At 43.7% G+C, this 16488-nt stretch overlaps 3 protein-coding genes across 6 annotated transcripts; 2 read left to right on the forward strand and 1 right to left on the reverse strand.

The window, feature by feature from the left end:
• Window positions 1-383: 383 nt before the first annotated feature.
• lrp10 (low density lipoprotein receptor-related protein 10) lies at window positions 384-8138 on the forward strand. Its single transcript, XM_041031072.1, has 10 exons — window positions 384-417; window positions 1216-1393; window positions 1581-1613; window positions 1967-2111; window positions 2277-2470; window positions 2659-3266; window positions 3382-3818; window positions 4818-5012; window positions 5463-5592; window positions 6154-8138. The coding sequence occupies exons 2-10, from the start codon at window positions 1345-1347 to the stop codon at window positions 6775-6777; spliced, it is 2415 nt and encodes an 804-aa protein (XP_040887006.1). The 5' UTR covers window positions 384-417; window positions 1216-1344; the 3' UTR covers window positions 6778-8138.
• Window positions 8139-8251: 113 nt separating this feature from the next.
• LOC121176929 (leishmanolysin-like peptidase 2) lies at window positions 8252-12758 on the forward strand. Of its 4 annotated transcripts, none has more exons than XR_005893111.1 (15): window positions 8252-8343; window positions 8760-9189; window positions 9275-9368; window positions 9644-9695; window positions 9820-9969; window positions 10150-10275; window positions 10350-10434; window positions 10667-10812; window positions 10929-11112; window positions 11239-11308; window positions 11432-11528; window positions 11682-11786; window positions 11868-11999; window positions 12276-12347; window positions 12434-12567. XR_005893111.1 is itself a non-coding variant. In XM_041031073.1 (15 exons), the coding sequence occupies exons 2-15, from the start codon at window positions 8775-8777 to the stop codon at window positions 12630-12632; spliced, it is 1965 nt and encodes a 654-aa protein (XP_040887007.1). In that variant the 5' UTR covers window positions 8252-8343; window positions 8760-8774; the 3' UTR covers window positions 12633-12758. The 4 variants fall into 4 exon arrangements, 3 of the variants coding, with proteins under 3 accessions (XP_040887007.1, XP_040887009.1, XP_040887008.1); XM_041031073.1 differs by having other exon boundaries at window positions 12238-12347; window positions 12434-12758; XM_041031075.1 differs by having other exon boundaries at window positions 11435-11528; window positions 12238-12347; window positions 12434-12758.
• Window positions 12759-13526: 768 nt separating this feature from the next.
• On the reverse strand, window positions 13527-15376 carry LOC121176930 (ankyrin repeat and IBR domain-containing protein 1-like). The gene is made up of 4 exons (XM_041031076.1): window positions 15152-15376; window positions 14912-15012; window positions 14573-14728; window positions 13527-14434 (listed from the first exon to the last, which is right to left on the reverse strand). Exons 1-4 carry the CDS (start codon window positions 15228-15230, stop codon window positions 13943-13945), a joined length of 828 nt encoding a protein of 275 aa, XP_040887010.1. The 5' UTR covers window positions 15231-15376; the 3' UTR covers window positions 13527-13942.
• Window positions 15377-16488: the final 1112 nt, after the last annotated feature.

The raw sequence follows: 16488 nt of genomic DNA on the forward strand, positions 1-16488 counted from the left end.
TTATTTAAACAAGACTATCTGAAAGTTTAGAGGGACAATGTTAGATAAGTCTTAGACATAGACATAGAGGTTGTTGGGGACACTTTATTCCTTGAAAGGAGTCCTGGAGGTCCTTGTCACATTTTTGTGAATTAAAAACTGATGTTGGACACTGACACCTTGTGTTGAGAACTAAACCTTTCACCATTTAGACTCCTCTCAGACATTAGCCGCGACCGGTGTGCATAAATTAATTTACAGCGTTTAAAATAAGTTCAGGGTGAAGTCTAAAATATTGGATTTGAAGGAAATTGTGCGTGTAATTTTTTATAAATGAGGAAAAACCAATTTGACATCACAAGCCCCGCCCCTGCTGTCACGAGCTGTAATATGCGGAAGTAGCTCATAACTTGTCAACAAGAAAGGCCGACTGACATGGTAAGGCACTCAGCTCTGGCTTCCTCCCGTTTTTAATCGTTTTAATATCTTTTTACCTTCTCTGCCCGACATGATATGATTTCTTTGGGTACTTAAACGTTAAGTGTCGAGCTCGGAGCCCTGTTTTTTTGTGGTGTCGCGGCCTCGGAAGACGCGAATAAACGAAGAGAGCCGTGAGGATGTTAGCGGTTAGCTCGGCAGGAAGCTAGCTGTTAAATCTCTGAGGAAAGCGAGCTGCTGCTCGCCCCTTCTGTCTCAAAGCGAAACTAACTCGTAGCGTTATCTCAGGACATTATCTAAATATGTAGGGAACAACATGAGGCATTAATCGACCCGAACTAGGAATTCAAACTGTTTTTTCTTCACTGGAAATAATAGAAAGACTTTGGAACAGTTTATTTTTATCTCGGAAATGGTGGCCATCCTGGCGTCATTGTTGAGAAGATTATGGGAAGGAAGTCTATGTGTGTGTGTGTGTGTCTGTGTGTGTTGTGCATGTGTGTAAACATTGTGTTAGAGATCTTGCAGGTGAGATTAGCAAATGTAAACTAATAGTTATTTTTCACACTGGTGTCAGTTTTTGTTGTTTTTTTTTTTTTTAGCATTTAAATAATCCATTTATTCTCCTGATAGCCGATGATTACTTTTCTATCAATTTCAGTTGTTTCTATCAAAAACAAACAAAAACTGTTTTGGTGTTGCTATTTGCTGGAGTAGAGGGGTACTAACGGACTGAAAACGGACTGAAAACCAGATCAAACACACCTTTCATTCATCTTCTCTTCTTTCACTTTGCAGGTGAAGTCTTCCTGAAAAACAAAAGTCCTAAGATGGCGCTTCTCTGACATTTTATTTTTACCCTTTTTAAGTCATCACTTTCTGTATAATTTCCAGCATTTTTTTTTAAAGAGGAGAAGCAGTACAACAATGACAGTCACTTACAACCTCTGTGCCCTTCTGGTTTTCACCTTAACAGGTGAGAGAATACACCATACTGTGCATCTGTGTCCTTGTGCCTATCTATTTAAGATGCCTGCTTGAAATGGTTGTCAAGTAAAGGTCATGTTTGCACTTTTCATGTCATACAACATTTACGATCCCAGTCAGCCGTGGTGATTAAACACTGCCCTGACTTGTTCTGTTTTTGTTTGTTTCCTCTGTAGCATGCAGACATTTTGAGCCTGCCGTCTGCTCTGGTAAGGAGACAACTCGTCAGCACTTTATCTCATGTTTGTCTTTGGAAGCCATGAAAGGATTTTTCAATGCCACATTCTTGTTTCATACTTTAATATAACCTACAGTGTGTTTATAATGATGATAAAATCAGAGATTAACCTCAGCAGATCATATTTAACAGTGCTTTTTAGTTGCTTTACTTCTTGTCTAGACAACTATTTCCAGCTGTAGTTTGCAAATAGGTGTTTGGAGAGGCAAAAGTGATGCAATGAAATCAAGCTTCAAGCGAAAATTTAAACCATAAAATAAGACTTGAAACTTCAACAACATTTTGACGTCTGAACCGTTGCTCCTTTCTCTTGTGGTTTCTCAGCCCACTGTGGGCATTCCCCTCAAGTCTTAGACAGCAACGTGGGAGAGATCAGGAGTTCTGCTTACCACAGCTGGTCCTACCGCTTTGGCTCTACCTATGACTGCTGGATCATCAAGGGTTTGGAAGGAGAGCCTGTCGTTCTCAGGTACAGATGCTGAGGGAATTTGAAATACCAGATACACAGAAAATTGCTTTCAGAGTTCAAAGAAGTTTAATAATTAGCTTCCAATTATTTGCTGCAAATCAGATCTGGGAAATCCTCTGGGGTAATTACAGACTCAGTTGAACTGAATCTTGAATCTTTTTGCAGCTTTTCCCAGTTTTCGGCACGGTGTAGGAAGGAATGGGTGTCTATAAAGTCATCAGCTGGCGGTGAGCCGGTGGTCCTTTGTGGCTCCAAGCTGCCGCCGCCCATGGAGTTCCCAGGGGGAAATATTACAGTGATGCACCACTTCCTCCCACATCTGTTCCCTGTGTCATCATTTCTGTTGAGCTATGCTCGAGGTATGATGTGTTTTTTTTTTTTTGTGTTTGATTTCTATTTTTCGTAAACATCTTTTTTTAAACATTTGTTGTGTTGCCCCATGTAAATTGTCAAAGAAACACGTGCTTCTGCCTTTCTGCTGCAAGTTCTAGTTATTTTTGTCAAAAATCTTTATTTCTTTTACCCCCTTGTGTTTCTGCACATTCAGACTCGGGTGAATGCCCGGTGACATCTTTTGAATGCCTGGGGGGCCGTTGCCTTCCCCTCTCCTGGCGCTGCAATGGCCAGGTGGAGTGTCTTGATGAAGGTCCTGGCCTCGGCACGGATGAACAGGGCTGCGATGCAGATGTGGGAACCTCAGAACCCCCAAAGCATGGCAACGCACAAGCAGAAGAAACCAATAGGAATACATATACAGAAAGAAACCATGACAGGGACTCTGAGAGACAGAAGGCCGTAGATGAAACTCAGAACTCAGATAGGTCAACTGAGAGAGATACTGAGTCTGATCTTTGGGGGCTGCTGAAGGACAGGATGGATGAGGAGGCCCAGGTGGATCGAGAGCAGCCTCGGACTCATAAGGAGCTTGTTGTGACGCCCACACCCGTTGAGTGGCCTTGCGGAGGGCTCATCCAGACCTTTTATGGGACCTTCTCTCCTCCAGCCCTTCGAGGTCCTCCTCTGCACTGTGTCTGGACTCTGGACCCACAGGACTCCAGGCCACTCAGGCTGGACCTGCAGCTGCTGGTGCTGGGGCCTGGGGATAGACTCACCATCTACAACAAGGAACAAGGCAAAGGAGACATTATTAAAATTGTGAGTTTACTTCATTTAGAAATTTATCCAAACATTCAGTCCAAATAATGTTTTTTTTTTTTTTAGTGAAACAGTCCTCATAGTAACATGATGTCCCTTTTCTGCATTTTGACAGATCACCAGCGCCTCGAATTACAAATTAGTCCAAGTGGAATCCCATACTGGTCTGCTGTCTATGACATATGACACACTTCGTGACTCAGTGGGGAGTGGTTTTAACGCCACGTTCCACGTCGGGAGCTACTGCCCTCCATGGGAAGGTCGGTGTGGGGGAGCATCAGGAGGTTGCTTTACCCAGGAGCAGCGCTGCGATGGGAAATGGGACTGTCCCGAGACGGGAAAGGATGAGGAGGGATGCAGAGGCTGCAGCCCGAACCAGTTTGCCTGTGGAATAGCAGGACAGAGGGTGGTGGCATCCAGCCACTTTGCTGGCAGGCCAGTGTGTTACCCAGTCACAGAGAGATGCAACTACCAGCTGTACTGTGCGGATGGCAGCGACGAGAGGGACTGCACCGTGTGCCAGCCGGGGACCTTTCATTGTGACAGTGACAGGTCAGTTTTTCTAAGGAGTTTCAGACTGAAAGCCTGGACAGCTGCCTAACTGCTGTACCCAGATTTTCACTGCTCTTGCACGAAGCATGACCTAAAATTGAGGAAGCGTTCAGTCTTTATCTTGGAAGTAGTAGTCAATGAAACAAGGTCCTTACAGTAGTTATTCTGGAGATTTTGCCCATGTCAAACCAGCTATAGATGGACCTTTCAACCACACTGACTTAATAGTTGATGTTTAGATTTTATTCTTGATCAAGAGGAGTTGATAAAACAGCCTCCATTCAGCAGCTGTTCAGCTATTATTTTGTTTTTATAGAGATTGTTTTGTTGTGGTTTGTGTCTGTAGTCAGGTAAGCTGTGTCCTAGGTGTGTCTTGGCTGTGACGTAAGTGTGTGATTCAGAGGGTGTGTGTAGAAACCTGGCCTTGTAAGATCTTAAACACAGTTTTCTAAAGTATGGGACCTGAGTTTGGTTTAGTGTTACTGGTTCAGTAAAATGTAAATGATCTGGGAGTGTAATGATTAAAAACTACACACTGTATTGTATATTCAGTATGTTCTGTGTGTAGTGATTTGGTAAATATTCAACAGATAAAAATAAGTATCTGAGAATGAGCGATATGTGTCTATATGGTTTCAGCTTAATATTCAACATAATTAAAGTGTATTTTAAAACCCCAGAATGGAAAAAAGGAAAGAAGGAGTTCTGTGACCCATTTAGATCAGTTACTCAACACACAAAAAAAACCCCAGGACTTTATTACGTAACACAAACAACCAAACATGCTGACAACCAACAGACATTGTCTCAGCAGGCACAACACTGTTTTGTGAGCAAGACTTGAATTTAGTTCATTAATCATGGTTTACGATCTTGTGGTTTCATTCTGGGTCATCACGCAGGCATCAGGATGCCTGTGTGACGTGAAACTGAATCTCTCATTCATGTTATTCCTGCATACTCTAACACACAAGTGGTCCATTGTCCCCCCCGCTGCAGGTGTGTGTTTGAGAGCTGGCGCTGTGACGGCCAGGTGGATTGTAAGGACGGCACGGACGAGCTCAACTGCACCGTCATCCTGCCCCGCAAGGTCATCACCGCGGCAACGGTCGGCAGCCTGGTCTGTGGACTCCTGCTGGTGATTGCCATGGGCTGCACCTGTAAACTGTACTCGCTCAGGACCAGGGAGTACAGGTAACTGTGTTGTACATCTCGTCTCATTTATAAGCAAAGGTCTCAGTTTTCTGATACTGTTTCTTCCGCAGTTTCTACTGGACTCCACTTTCATTTCAGCTCTGTACTCAAAGCATGTTTGCCCTCCAGACATATTGGCCTTTTAAATTATATTTGGTTCTTTTAAACAAGCATAATGGGCCTACTCAGCCAGATTTTGTGTTGATAATCTGAGATAGTGAGTCACAAGAGGCACACTTTGTTTTCCTATCTGCTAGCTTCGGTTGCTGCCAACACTACCAGACAGCACCTCTGAAACACATCAGAACCTCCCACAACGCAGCCAGTACACATAGTACTCACTCTTTTGGATAAACACATAAACTACCAGGTTGTTGTTGTAAACAGTCAGCTTCCCACGTGCAGTTTTACGAACGCATCTTAACGTGTGTTTTCAATGTGTTCTTGCAGCATGTTTGCTCCGATCAGCCGTCAGGAGGCGGAGCTCATCCAGCAGCAGGCTCCTCCGTCCTACGGTCAGCTGATTGCCCAGGGCATCATCCCCCCTGTGGAGGACTTCCCCACAGAAAACCCCAATGAGGTGAGACAGAATCAAACCCCTAATGTAAGCTGTGTTAATTCCAAAAGTCTGAAAGAACGGAGTGAGTATGAAAACGCAGGCTTACAAACTGAGGACGGGGAGCAAAGATAATCTATTTGTTCATGGGAAAAGAGGCCACACTGTTGAGTCACTGCGTACACTAAAATATACAGCAGCCCCTGTGTCATCTGTCTTAAAGTCATGTGCTCCACTTTAGCAGTCTTATTAATCCCCAGCAGCAGGCTGTGGGCTGAGGCAGGCAGAGTGTTAAGATAGAGCTCATGCTGTTTCCATGCAAGTTCACGCTAAGGTGCTTTATTATTAGCTAGTGAGGACAGTAGGGGTGATAGAGGTGGAGGGATTAACTGTATAAAACAAGCATGTGGTGTCTGATGGGATATGCCTGAGCTTCCTACTTGTTCCTTCAACTTGGATCAGTGTTTTGTGAATACAAAACGTAGCAGTTGGGATGACTTTAAGACCAAGGAAGGAAGTCAAGCAATATTGTGACTGATTTGCTCTTTTTCTCTCTGCGTGACTTTACTTCTTCCTCCATGTCAGACCTCATCTCTCTCTCTGAGGGGAATTCTCCAGCTCCTCCGTCAGGATGCCGCCAGCTCCCCACATCGCAGGCGCAGGCCCCGATTTGTCCGCCGGGCTGTTCGCCGCATGAGGCGGTGGGGTCTAATCCCCAGACCTCCCTCCAGGCCGTCTCAGGCGTCGAGCTCCAGCCAGCAGCAGTCAGATGCCGCTCCTTCTGGTCAGGAAGCAGCTCACTCCACCCCCACGAGCTCCTCGTCGGCTGTGGAGGCGGTCAACCAGCCGGTGCCTCAGAAACTTGGCTTGTTGGGTCAGTCAGAGCAGCAGCAGCAGGAGGAAACTCTGCCCCTGCCACCTGTCGCCTCCCCACCTCCACCTCCCTATGCTCCCCCAGCGCCACCCCCAGCCACCCCACACACTACTCCTGTTGCCGTCCCCCCGAGCAGCCCCTCTCTGGCCTCCATCTTCCACACGCTGGGCCTGAGTATTTCCCTCTTCAGAGCCTCGCCCTCTTCCTCCTCCACCAACTCCATGCCCCTCTCCGCCTCCCCTTCTTTCTCCTCGTCTTCTTCAGATGACGAGGTGCTGCTTATCCCCCTGTCTGAAGACACCACTTCAGAGGATGACGTGCCCATGCTCACCTGAATGACTTCCTCACCTGCCCACTAACCCATACCCCTTCTCTGTCTCCTTTACACACTGATAACTGAAACCCAGTCTTTCCACATTTGTTTGAACCTAAGCACAGGAGTGGCCCACAGCGAGACTCACCCTCACTGTGCAAGTCTGGTGCCTTTTGAAATTGCTTTGAGTTGGATTTGTTGACTTATGGAATCAAGCGTTCGACCATTTTTTTAAGACTTCCTTAAGAAAGTATACGTTTTAAACAGAAAGCATGGCTGATGTGTGTCGGAGAGTAAGCGTAGGTGAGTATTGGTTGTGCACTTAATTAATGCTGGGCTGCACATTGAAGGTAAACTTTTGCACAGAAGAATCTTCCCTATCCAGATACTGAGGCAGGCTACTGTCAGATTGAATGATTAGAGTTTTTATGATGGATATTATTGTGTTTGTGTGGCTGGAACCGTGTGAATGCATTTGCATTTTAGTCTTACATAGGAAGTGGAGTGTGTTTGTAGATGTGGATCGTCCCCACATTCTCCCGCCACTTGCATCCAGTCTCATGTTACATCACAGACATTTTAGAGAAAAAAACCATTTCCCCTGTTTAAGTGCCTTTTGAGGAGTTTCCTGTAGATCGCTGGAGGTGATTGAGATGATTCCTGAGTTACACACTGCACACGAAACACAGAGGCACGTTTTCCTTACATCGCAGCACACATCGACACATCAGTGACTTTATCATAACATGAAACCTAATGCATGTCTACTCTGCAAACTGGCAATAACTTTTTTGGGACCCCTATTTAGTGCACATTGATTGCAACACAACAGCGTGTTTAAGTACACACACGTGTACACTTCCTAAGTGAATGTATGTAATCTACAAAAGCAAATGTGTCAAAAGACAATCTCTCTGGTGCCTGATTTGAGGATGTGTGTGTGTGTGTGTTTGAGTGTGTGAGTGTGTGTGTGTGTGTAATTGTGTGTGTGTAGTGTGCACAGGAAGATGAGGAGCCCTAGTAATGAAAGGGGGCCCCGAAATCACAAAACAACCTCAACTTGAATCTTCAGCCCCTGAGGGGAATTAATCGCATTCTGTCACATTTTGACACGGTTTGACACAACAGACTTGTGGTGTGCCATTTGTATTGTTGTACAGTTTATGGTGTTTTTATTTCAGCTAGTTACTTACCTTTTTTTTTTTTCTCTTAAGTTGTTCCTTCTGCTTTGTTGAATGTATTAGGGTCAATGTGGAGTAGCCAAAAGTTTTAAATTTGCAGTGTAATGAGAAAAATAAGAGAGAAAGTGATTTTATGATTTATTAGGGTCAACTTCACTGTATATAAGTAAAAATGTGGCTGAGATTAAACAATTTGCACTTTTAGGTTTCATGCATTGTGTTTGTTCTTTGGTAAGTAAAGTGTATGAGGCACGTCTGACACCTCCTTAACAGATGAATGAGCTGTCGCTTTGTGCTTTGTATTCAAAAGTCCTGTAGAAACTCTCGCAGACTCCTGTAGGAGCTCTTCAGCGGTCGTCCTGGGAAGAAGGCAGAAGCTGAGATCACTGCTGTGCACAGGATAAAAGGTGAATGCAATACTTTACAACTGAACACGGAGAGACTGATGTTGCATTAACCTGCAAGGTAATTACACGGACTGATTTTAATTGAACTGATTGATTAATGTTGTAGGAAAGTGATTGTTGGAGTTGAATTTTGCTCAGGATTTTAGAAATGCTAAGGTCATGAGTCAAAGTCCCTGCAACATTTTATATTTAATTTATTCAATTTATAACTTATGTCTTAAAAATTGTACTGGTTCCTCTGAGCGTCCCCTTCTAGTGTTTTATAAAGGAACATCATGAGGTTCAGTTAGATGGGATCCACAGGAACCAGGAGAAACATGACTCAGAGTAGACATACTGTTTACTGTCCTTCATAAAACCTTCTTAGACAAAATGTGAAACAACTCACCATCATCCTCATTGTGACCTTTAAATAGGTTCTAGCCATAATTATGGCTTTTCCTCCATCCCAGAGACTCTGGGTGGGGATGTTGGTGGTAGTGGTGGTGGCTGAGCTCCCTGGAGCCCAGCAGAAGTGCATCTTTGATGAGGTTCAGGCTCAGCTCAGGGTGGTCAGAGCTGCACCCAATGGGCCCGGACTCAGGCCCCCGGAGGTGCAAGGGCACCCGGTAAACTCTGGGCGACGAACCAGTCGTCAGAGACGTTCGAAATCACTTCTGCGTGGCCTCTCAGTGAAACAGAGGCGCAGTCTGGGATGGATAGCCCCGCCCGCTCCTGCCTCTCCACAGCCAATCAGGATCCACACCTGGATTCCAAGAGGGAGGGACGACCTATCAGACACTGAGAAAGAAAGACTGAAGTCAGCAGTGGAAGAGGCTGTGAGGGTGGTGTCTTCTTTACTATCAGGTGAAAAAGATTCCACACACCATATACACACACACACACATATATACAGAGAGACTAACATGTATATCTAATGACCTTTTAACAGTGAACAGAGCACCGGGCCCGTTGCTGCTCAGCAGAGACATCAACAAATACTGCAAGTTTATCTGGAGCAATTCAAGAAGCACCAACTACAACAGGTGTGCGTTCACCTCCGATCCTTCAGGCACACTCCTCTGGCCAGATGTGAACGTGTTCATCTTTAATATTCTGCTCTTCTATGTCTTAAATTTCCATCCAAACACCAGTGTCTTGTAGTTGATGAACAGTCACCCTTCCACATGTGAAAGTAAAGGGGGTTAAACAAATAAAATACATTTAGTTTGATCAGTAGTTTTTTGTATTGGATTTCTATTAATAGAAGGAGAGATGTCATGAAAATGGATTTAAAAAACCTACAGGTTTCTTCCTTCAGATGTGGTCGAGCCAACAGCAACTATAGGAATGAGACTTGTCTGGACGTGACAGTAAGTATCAGTCTGGATGATTTTTATTATTTCCTTTTGGTGAGCTGAAAAAAAAAACACAGAAGAGGCTTAAAATCCGGTACCACACCGGTCAAGCATTGGTTGCCATCCCTGTCATCAACAGATCCCGGATGATCACCTGGCCGGATGTGATGTTTACCCAGAGCCTGATTCACCTCACAGGACTGTTCTCAGACCTGCAGGTGCTGGACTCCCCGACACCGACTTCCTGCTGTACCTCCACATACAGTCCACTGACAAGTGTAGAGCAGAGGTGAAGACTCACTGAAAACTCTGAGATCTTTGTTATTACAGTAAAACACACCCACATGTGCTGCAGTGCTCGATAGCTCAAAGTGTTATAAGCTCTGGAAACAACAGTCCACAATCATCACAAGATTTTTTCTGCCTATTGTCTGTTGCTATTCTACATTATCTCTTTCTGTGCACCCAGCCTGATGTATTGGCCTACGCTGTCCACTGCCGGACAGACACCCATGGGCGGCCTGTGGCTGGGGTAGTAGTCATCTGCAGAGACAGGCTGACAGAAGCCTCTTACAACCACCAGGCTACAGTGCAGGTACGAATTATAATAATAATAATTGTGGTACGTGAAACTTTAAATTATGGATCATGGGATCATCTGTTTTCCAGACTGTGATCCACGAGCTGTTCCACGCACTTGGTTTCTCTAAAGATCTCTTCCACACCTGGACAGACTGTTCCTCCTCTTCTCAAGGTTTTTTTATTCATTTTTAATATTTTTATGTGACTTTATAAACTTTAATACAGTCTGTGGTAGTATACTATTCTGTCATGTGTAAATACCTCATTCATGATATTGTTCCACATATGGTTCAGTGTCATTTAGCCGAACATTAGTTATTATTACTAAATTTACATGTGGGGTGTGTGTCTCTTCGTAATATAAAATTGTTTGTCGTCGTGTTTTTCTTTGATTTGTGCTGCAGCAGGTGCTGGATGTTCACCTCGGGGGAAAGTGATCCACTCTGATGGATCGGACCAGATGAGGATCTACACCCCGTCTGTCATCTCCGCCCTGCAGACGCACCTGGCATCAGCTGACCCTGAGCTAGGAGGGCCGCTGGAGAACCTGGTACTGAGCAGATCAACACAACAGATTAATGTTTTTTTTCTGAATCAATTAAAGCTTATTAAAGCTTATCTGTTTTATAATTCTACCTACCTACCTACCATGCCTTCTTCCATCAGGGTGTACCCTCAGGCAGAGTGTCCTCTCACTGGGAGTCCCGGGTCTTGCGGGGATCCATCATGGCAGCAGTGCTGGAGGACTCGACCGCAGTCAGGATCGACCCGGTCACTTTAGCTGCATTACAAGATACGGGCTGGTACACTGTCAACCAAAGCCAGGCACAGAGCCTGGTCTGGGGTGAAGGTAAGGGGGGATGAAGTGTAGATATTAAGTGCAAACATATGGAAAATCTGCATGATCATGATGTTTTATTAAATCCAGAAAAAAAGCAATGTGATGATAAAAAAGAAATATATATATTTTTTGTAGGTGAAGGAGCCTCGTTCGGCTCCCTGTCAACCTGCCAAGACAACTCTTCATCCTTTTTCTGCACCGGCAGGTAAATTTACAGTCGTATACTTGTTTTCTACACAACAGCTTATGTTTTTAAGTAGAATACGGGTAAGTTTTCTATTTTCATGCTACATTTCCAGCACTAATGTGTACATTATTTTTCTCTTAGAAGACTTGGGTGTCATTTTCTTCACCTCCACAAGGGGGAGTGCCAAACCGATCCATACCTGGAGGGATGTGGGGTGTTTAAACCCCTGAAGAACGCAGTAAGTTACATGCAGTGACTTAAACATCTGTGCCCCGGGCTTGTCGATTTCCAATTCAGTAAAACAGTAATATCTGTGTTTTATGCATTTATTTGTAATCTGTGCCTCTTTATTGCCACTGAAGCACCACATTTTCCTCCTCTTGTCCTTCAGAGTGAATGCTGGATAAAGGAAAATGCCAGGCAGTCCGCTGACGACTGGAGTGGGGAGATTTTGGGCTTCGACAGCCGTTGCTTCTTCTCCAGCCTGACCAGACAGGTGTGTGTGTGTGTGTGAATGCTTGTCACCTGTGTTTTCCCACTTTTTCCCTTATGCTTTACTTCTCCTTTTAACAATTAGAGCCAGTTTCCTGTGTTCAGCAGCTCTGTGGAGGGCCGCTGTTACAGACACAGGTGTGTTGGACCAAACAGGTATCAAATCCAGGTGTCTGGCTCTGAGTGGGTGGATTGTCCAGCAGGATTCACAATTCAGGTAACATGACCCAATATATAACTGTAGGATGCTCAGTAAATGAATCACTGCGTCTGAGGTATTTTAAAATATACTTTTGTCTCTATTTTTTTTATTATATTCTTTCCCGTACATATATAAGGAAGGGAGAATGAAGGTGGAATTACAGAACCACTGTATTATGTTGCATTATTTTTAGTTAGATGTGCCTATATAATCTTATTTGAAGTTGAGTGTCTTTGCTGTTTTTAATTCTCAGATCAAAGGTTATCAGGGTTTAGTTTTCTGCCCTGACAGGAGGTTGTGCCTGTACCCTGACATCACTCCTCCCTCTGATGATACTAATATGTTTCCTACTTCTTACGCAAGGCAAGTATGATTAAAAAAAAAAGCACCCTGTTCGTTTACTGTAACCTGTAACTCTTAGTAACCTTACATAATTGTTTTTTGTTCAGTGACCCCCTTGAGATGTTAACTTCAGCCCAGGATGGGACCTGGTTGCCCCTCAGACCTCCTACAGAGCTCACTGTATCCACAGCGCTCTGCCTCACTGCTGCTGCGTGTCTCCTGGCTGCACTCATCGTGTCTTACAGGAAGTGCCGCTCCTTCATGGTCAGGATCCACAATATCCCAGAGGATCACAGTAACCTTTAAAAACTTTCACCATGAAGTTTCAGCGTTGACAGACATATATAACATAAAGAATAAAGACATTATTGAGTAACAGTGTCCAGCAAAATGATTGTGGTAGAAATCTGAAATAAAGACTGTACATGCAAATCCTTGCCTTTGAGTATGGAGTTCGGTTACAGAGATATAAAAAGAAAAACATTCAGGGGGGAGAGAAGGGAAGAGGAGAGAGGAGAGGGGGAACAGAGGGCATTATGAAGAGAAAACCCTCTCAATCAAAAGGTAAGCATCAGTTCATTTCATATTATCTGAATACTGCAAATGAAAAATCCATCTGTTCGCTGTTACTGTGTTATAAGATTTAACTGTTCCTCTCTTCGTTTGTTAGGAAGAAGAGAGAAGACAGTAAACGAAGGACAGGTGAGAAAAGAGAAGTGATGTGATGGATCTAAGACCTCTTAGACTAAGACTGAAAACATGGCAGTAAATATGTGTGGATATACATTAGCTTCTGCATCACACAGTTATGCAGTACTGATTCTGCTGACATACTGTAATGATGTCAATAACTGTTTTTTAATGAGACTGATGACAGTAGCTCTTAATGAAACAGGATGTGAAGCAGACGCACTGCTCTGGTCTCATGTCCTGTCTCATGTCAAAGTAAAGTAATTTCCAGGTATTATTTCAGTGACAACCACAACAGCACAGGAAATGAAGTCTTATCTTGGTTGTTTTGTGGAAATATACTGAAATACTGCCCAGGTGTTATAATACAAACTACTGGACAAACTGTAAGAGGTTTTGTTGTGATGTGGTTCAGTGGAACTGAACACGCACAACCCGTAAAGTGTAAAGTACAAACGCTGATAAAACAACACCCAGTAAATTACACAATAAATTAGGTTTCACTAGAAATATAGTTCAACAGCAAACCTTGTCTTTCTGCAAGTTTAATTCAGGTGTTTGCAAACAGACTCACAGCGTCCTCACACATGAGAGACACAAATGAGCAAAGAACAGGAGGAATGCAGGTTTCTCATACAGTTGTCAGTGGCTCAACTTATCTGTCATAGTTACACGCTGTCCTGGTTATAGAGACAAAGATGGCGTCTTTACAGGATGACTAAGGACTTGGGCCCCCTTATCTGGTCCTGTCCTCTGAGGCTTATGTAACCTCTCAGTCAGTACTGAGAGGTTACATATTTCTGACATATGAGGTGATTACAAGACATCATGAGATGGCGTTTTTCAGTACATAGTACAATGTGCTTGAGATTATCTTGAATAATGTGAATTTTCCCATTACACTAAATAATGGAGATGCTCTTGTATTACCAGAAAAAAGACAAATCAAAAGGAACTGCAGCACTTACGGTACATGGTGCTGGTATAGAGGTCTGTCTAGGGGCAACACCACCGGAGCAGTTTACGTGATAATCACTTGTTCTCAAACACTCTCTTGTCAGCTTCAGACACACAAAACAAAACTCCACTTTACATCGAGGACAGACAATGTTTTTACAATGTTTTTTGCTGTGCTGCAACAGTGTGCCACAGGTGGGACAGGCACGGATGGAGGGACAGCCAGTGATCTCTGGAATAGACTCAAAGACGATCTCTGGACAGATTTTCAGTGTTTTCAGAGATTCGTTACAGCAGCCATCGTTGTCACAGCGGTCTGACCGTGGACGTGGACCCTTCCACTCCCTCAGACACTGCCAGCAGAATTCGTAGGTCCGTCCTTTTTTAGCTGAGCACACCGTGCAGCGGACGCTCAGATTGGATTTGCTCTCTCTCACCACAGCAGACTGGCATCCAGGACACTGTGATGTAGAGGGTGGTGAAAAGGAAACAGACAGGATTTTTGTTTATTTCACCATTATATTAGCATGCAAATGTATTTTTTATCAAGAACTTTAGTTTCAAGCAAGTAAATATCATAGTTTCAGTGAGACACTTACTGGTTTGGAGGGAGGCTTGTTCCTGGGGGCATTGAAAGCCATGGCATTTTCAAAGTACTTCATTTCTTCCTGGGTCAGAAGAGCCATTTTACGCACCTCTGCGTAAGGCCACACCGCGCCACAACCCATCAGGCCACACACAAACCTGCGTTCACCCTTAAAATATTGAAAAGTAAATATTTAAGTTTATTTAATTTAATATTTAAGTATCACCGGTTGGTAACGAGCCAGAAAGCACTGTGCAACAGTGAGAGTCAATCTCTGCTACCAGCCAATAACATCAACAGAGAGTGAAAATCAGGTTACTCATAACATTACATTAAAAAAACCGAAGCCTACCTGGTCCAGCTGCCTGCGGCACCAGTTGGTCAGAGACATCGGGGTCACAGCGTGTCCACAGGACATCAGGGCCCTTCGAGACTTGAACCCTTCGCACAAAACTGAGAAAAACACAGAAACTGTCACACGCGCAAACCAAAAGCGACTCTATACGACATTAAAAGCGAATATGTTTGTTCGATCCATATTTCATATAACTCATATGGTGAGTGATATACGGAATATTTGAAAAATACTTACAGTCTAACTCATCTTCTTTATCCGTAAATCTAAGTGTGGTGTCGCGAGGGTCATAACACTTCTCCGGTTTAGTTGACATGTCTGAGTCCAGCCTGTGTCGCTGTCTTCTGTCCTGCGAAGTCTCAAAATAATGCAAATAATACGCAGCACCGACGCCCGACGCTCCCTGCTGAACCACCCTCAATAACCTTTTTTTTCTTCAAGTATTTGGTACTTTCAGTTTTCCTCTTAGTGACAAGAAGTCACGTGAGTGCAGGAAAGTTTTTTTTTTTTTTTTTTTTTTTTTTTAAATAAACACACCTCCCGTCCAGCCTGCGCACTGCTCTACTCACGTATCAAACATTTGTGGCGCTGGGAAATTTAGGTAATTTCCCCTTATCATTTCAGCGAGAACAACAACACTGTAAAGCTGAATAAGGAAATGCACGCACACGATGGTTGTTTGATGCGAATACATTGGAACACATTGCTGAGCAAACAATAGGAGGCTTTGTTGTGAAATGATTGAGACCTGTTGTGAAGCCTTACAGTGGTGTGAATGGCTGTAAAGGAGCTGACTGCCACAGATGTTATGCAGACAACCACACTGCAACATTTGTGCTTAATCCTGCTGCAAATACCTGCTGACAAGACTGTTACAACATTAGGTTGAAACTGAAACCTTAAAATTCTGTCTCCTCTGATTCTTAGAGCTGTTGGACTGATGGTGTTATTTCACAGATCTGTCTTAGAATCGGCCCTCCTCTTCTCACTGATTTGTTGGTATGATAATTTAAATGTTCAAAACAGAAAACAATTAGGAAGACAGTGAGTAAAATCACTGGTGTGCAGCTGCGCTCTATGTCAGACAGGTTTCCAACAGTTAGCTGCAACAGGTTGAAGTTTTCATTTATCCCATGTGCAACAAGTGAGTCCTCACAAAGTTCAGCACTTTATTTTTTCATTATGTTTATTGTCTCAGCTGTATTCCTTACTTTTAACAAACACCCTTGCTGTTTGAATAGCGTGTATTGTGCTGGTACTTTTATTGTCTCTCTACTGAATTGTGGTTTTGCTGTGGTATGTTTTCATGTCTGTGTCTTTATGCTGCCTTGCTGCAAGAATAATTCTTTCTTCTTGCAGACTGAGCTCCTCAAAAATAACAGAGCATCAAAACAAATAACACAGTTTTCTCTTTTTGATCCCAGACAGAAACACCAGTTGTCCCACGTTGCCTACACTGACTGCAACCAGGCTTTTTATTAATTTATTTACTGTTACTTTCAGTTTGTAATGTGCACTTAAAGGAAATCACATGGATGGTACTGGCACTGGATTCTGCATAGGGCCAGCTTTTA

The sequence above is a fragment of the Toxotes jaculatrix genome, chromosome 23 (assembly GCF_017976425.1).
Source record: "Toxotes jaculatrix isolate fToxJac2 chromosome 23, fToxJac2.pri, whole genome shotgun sequence".
NCBI classification, from domain to species: Eukaryota; Metazoa; Chordata; class Actinopteri; family Toxotidae; genus Toxotes; species Toxotes jaculatrix.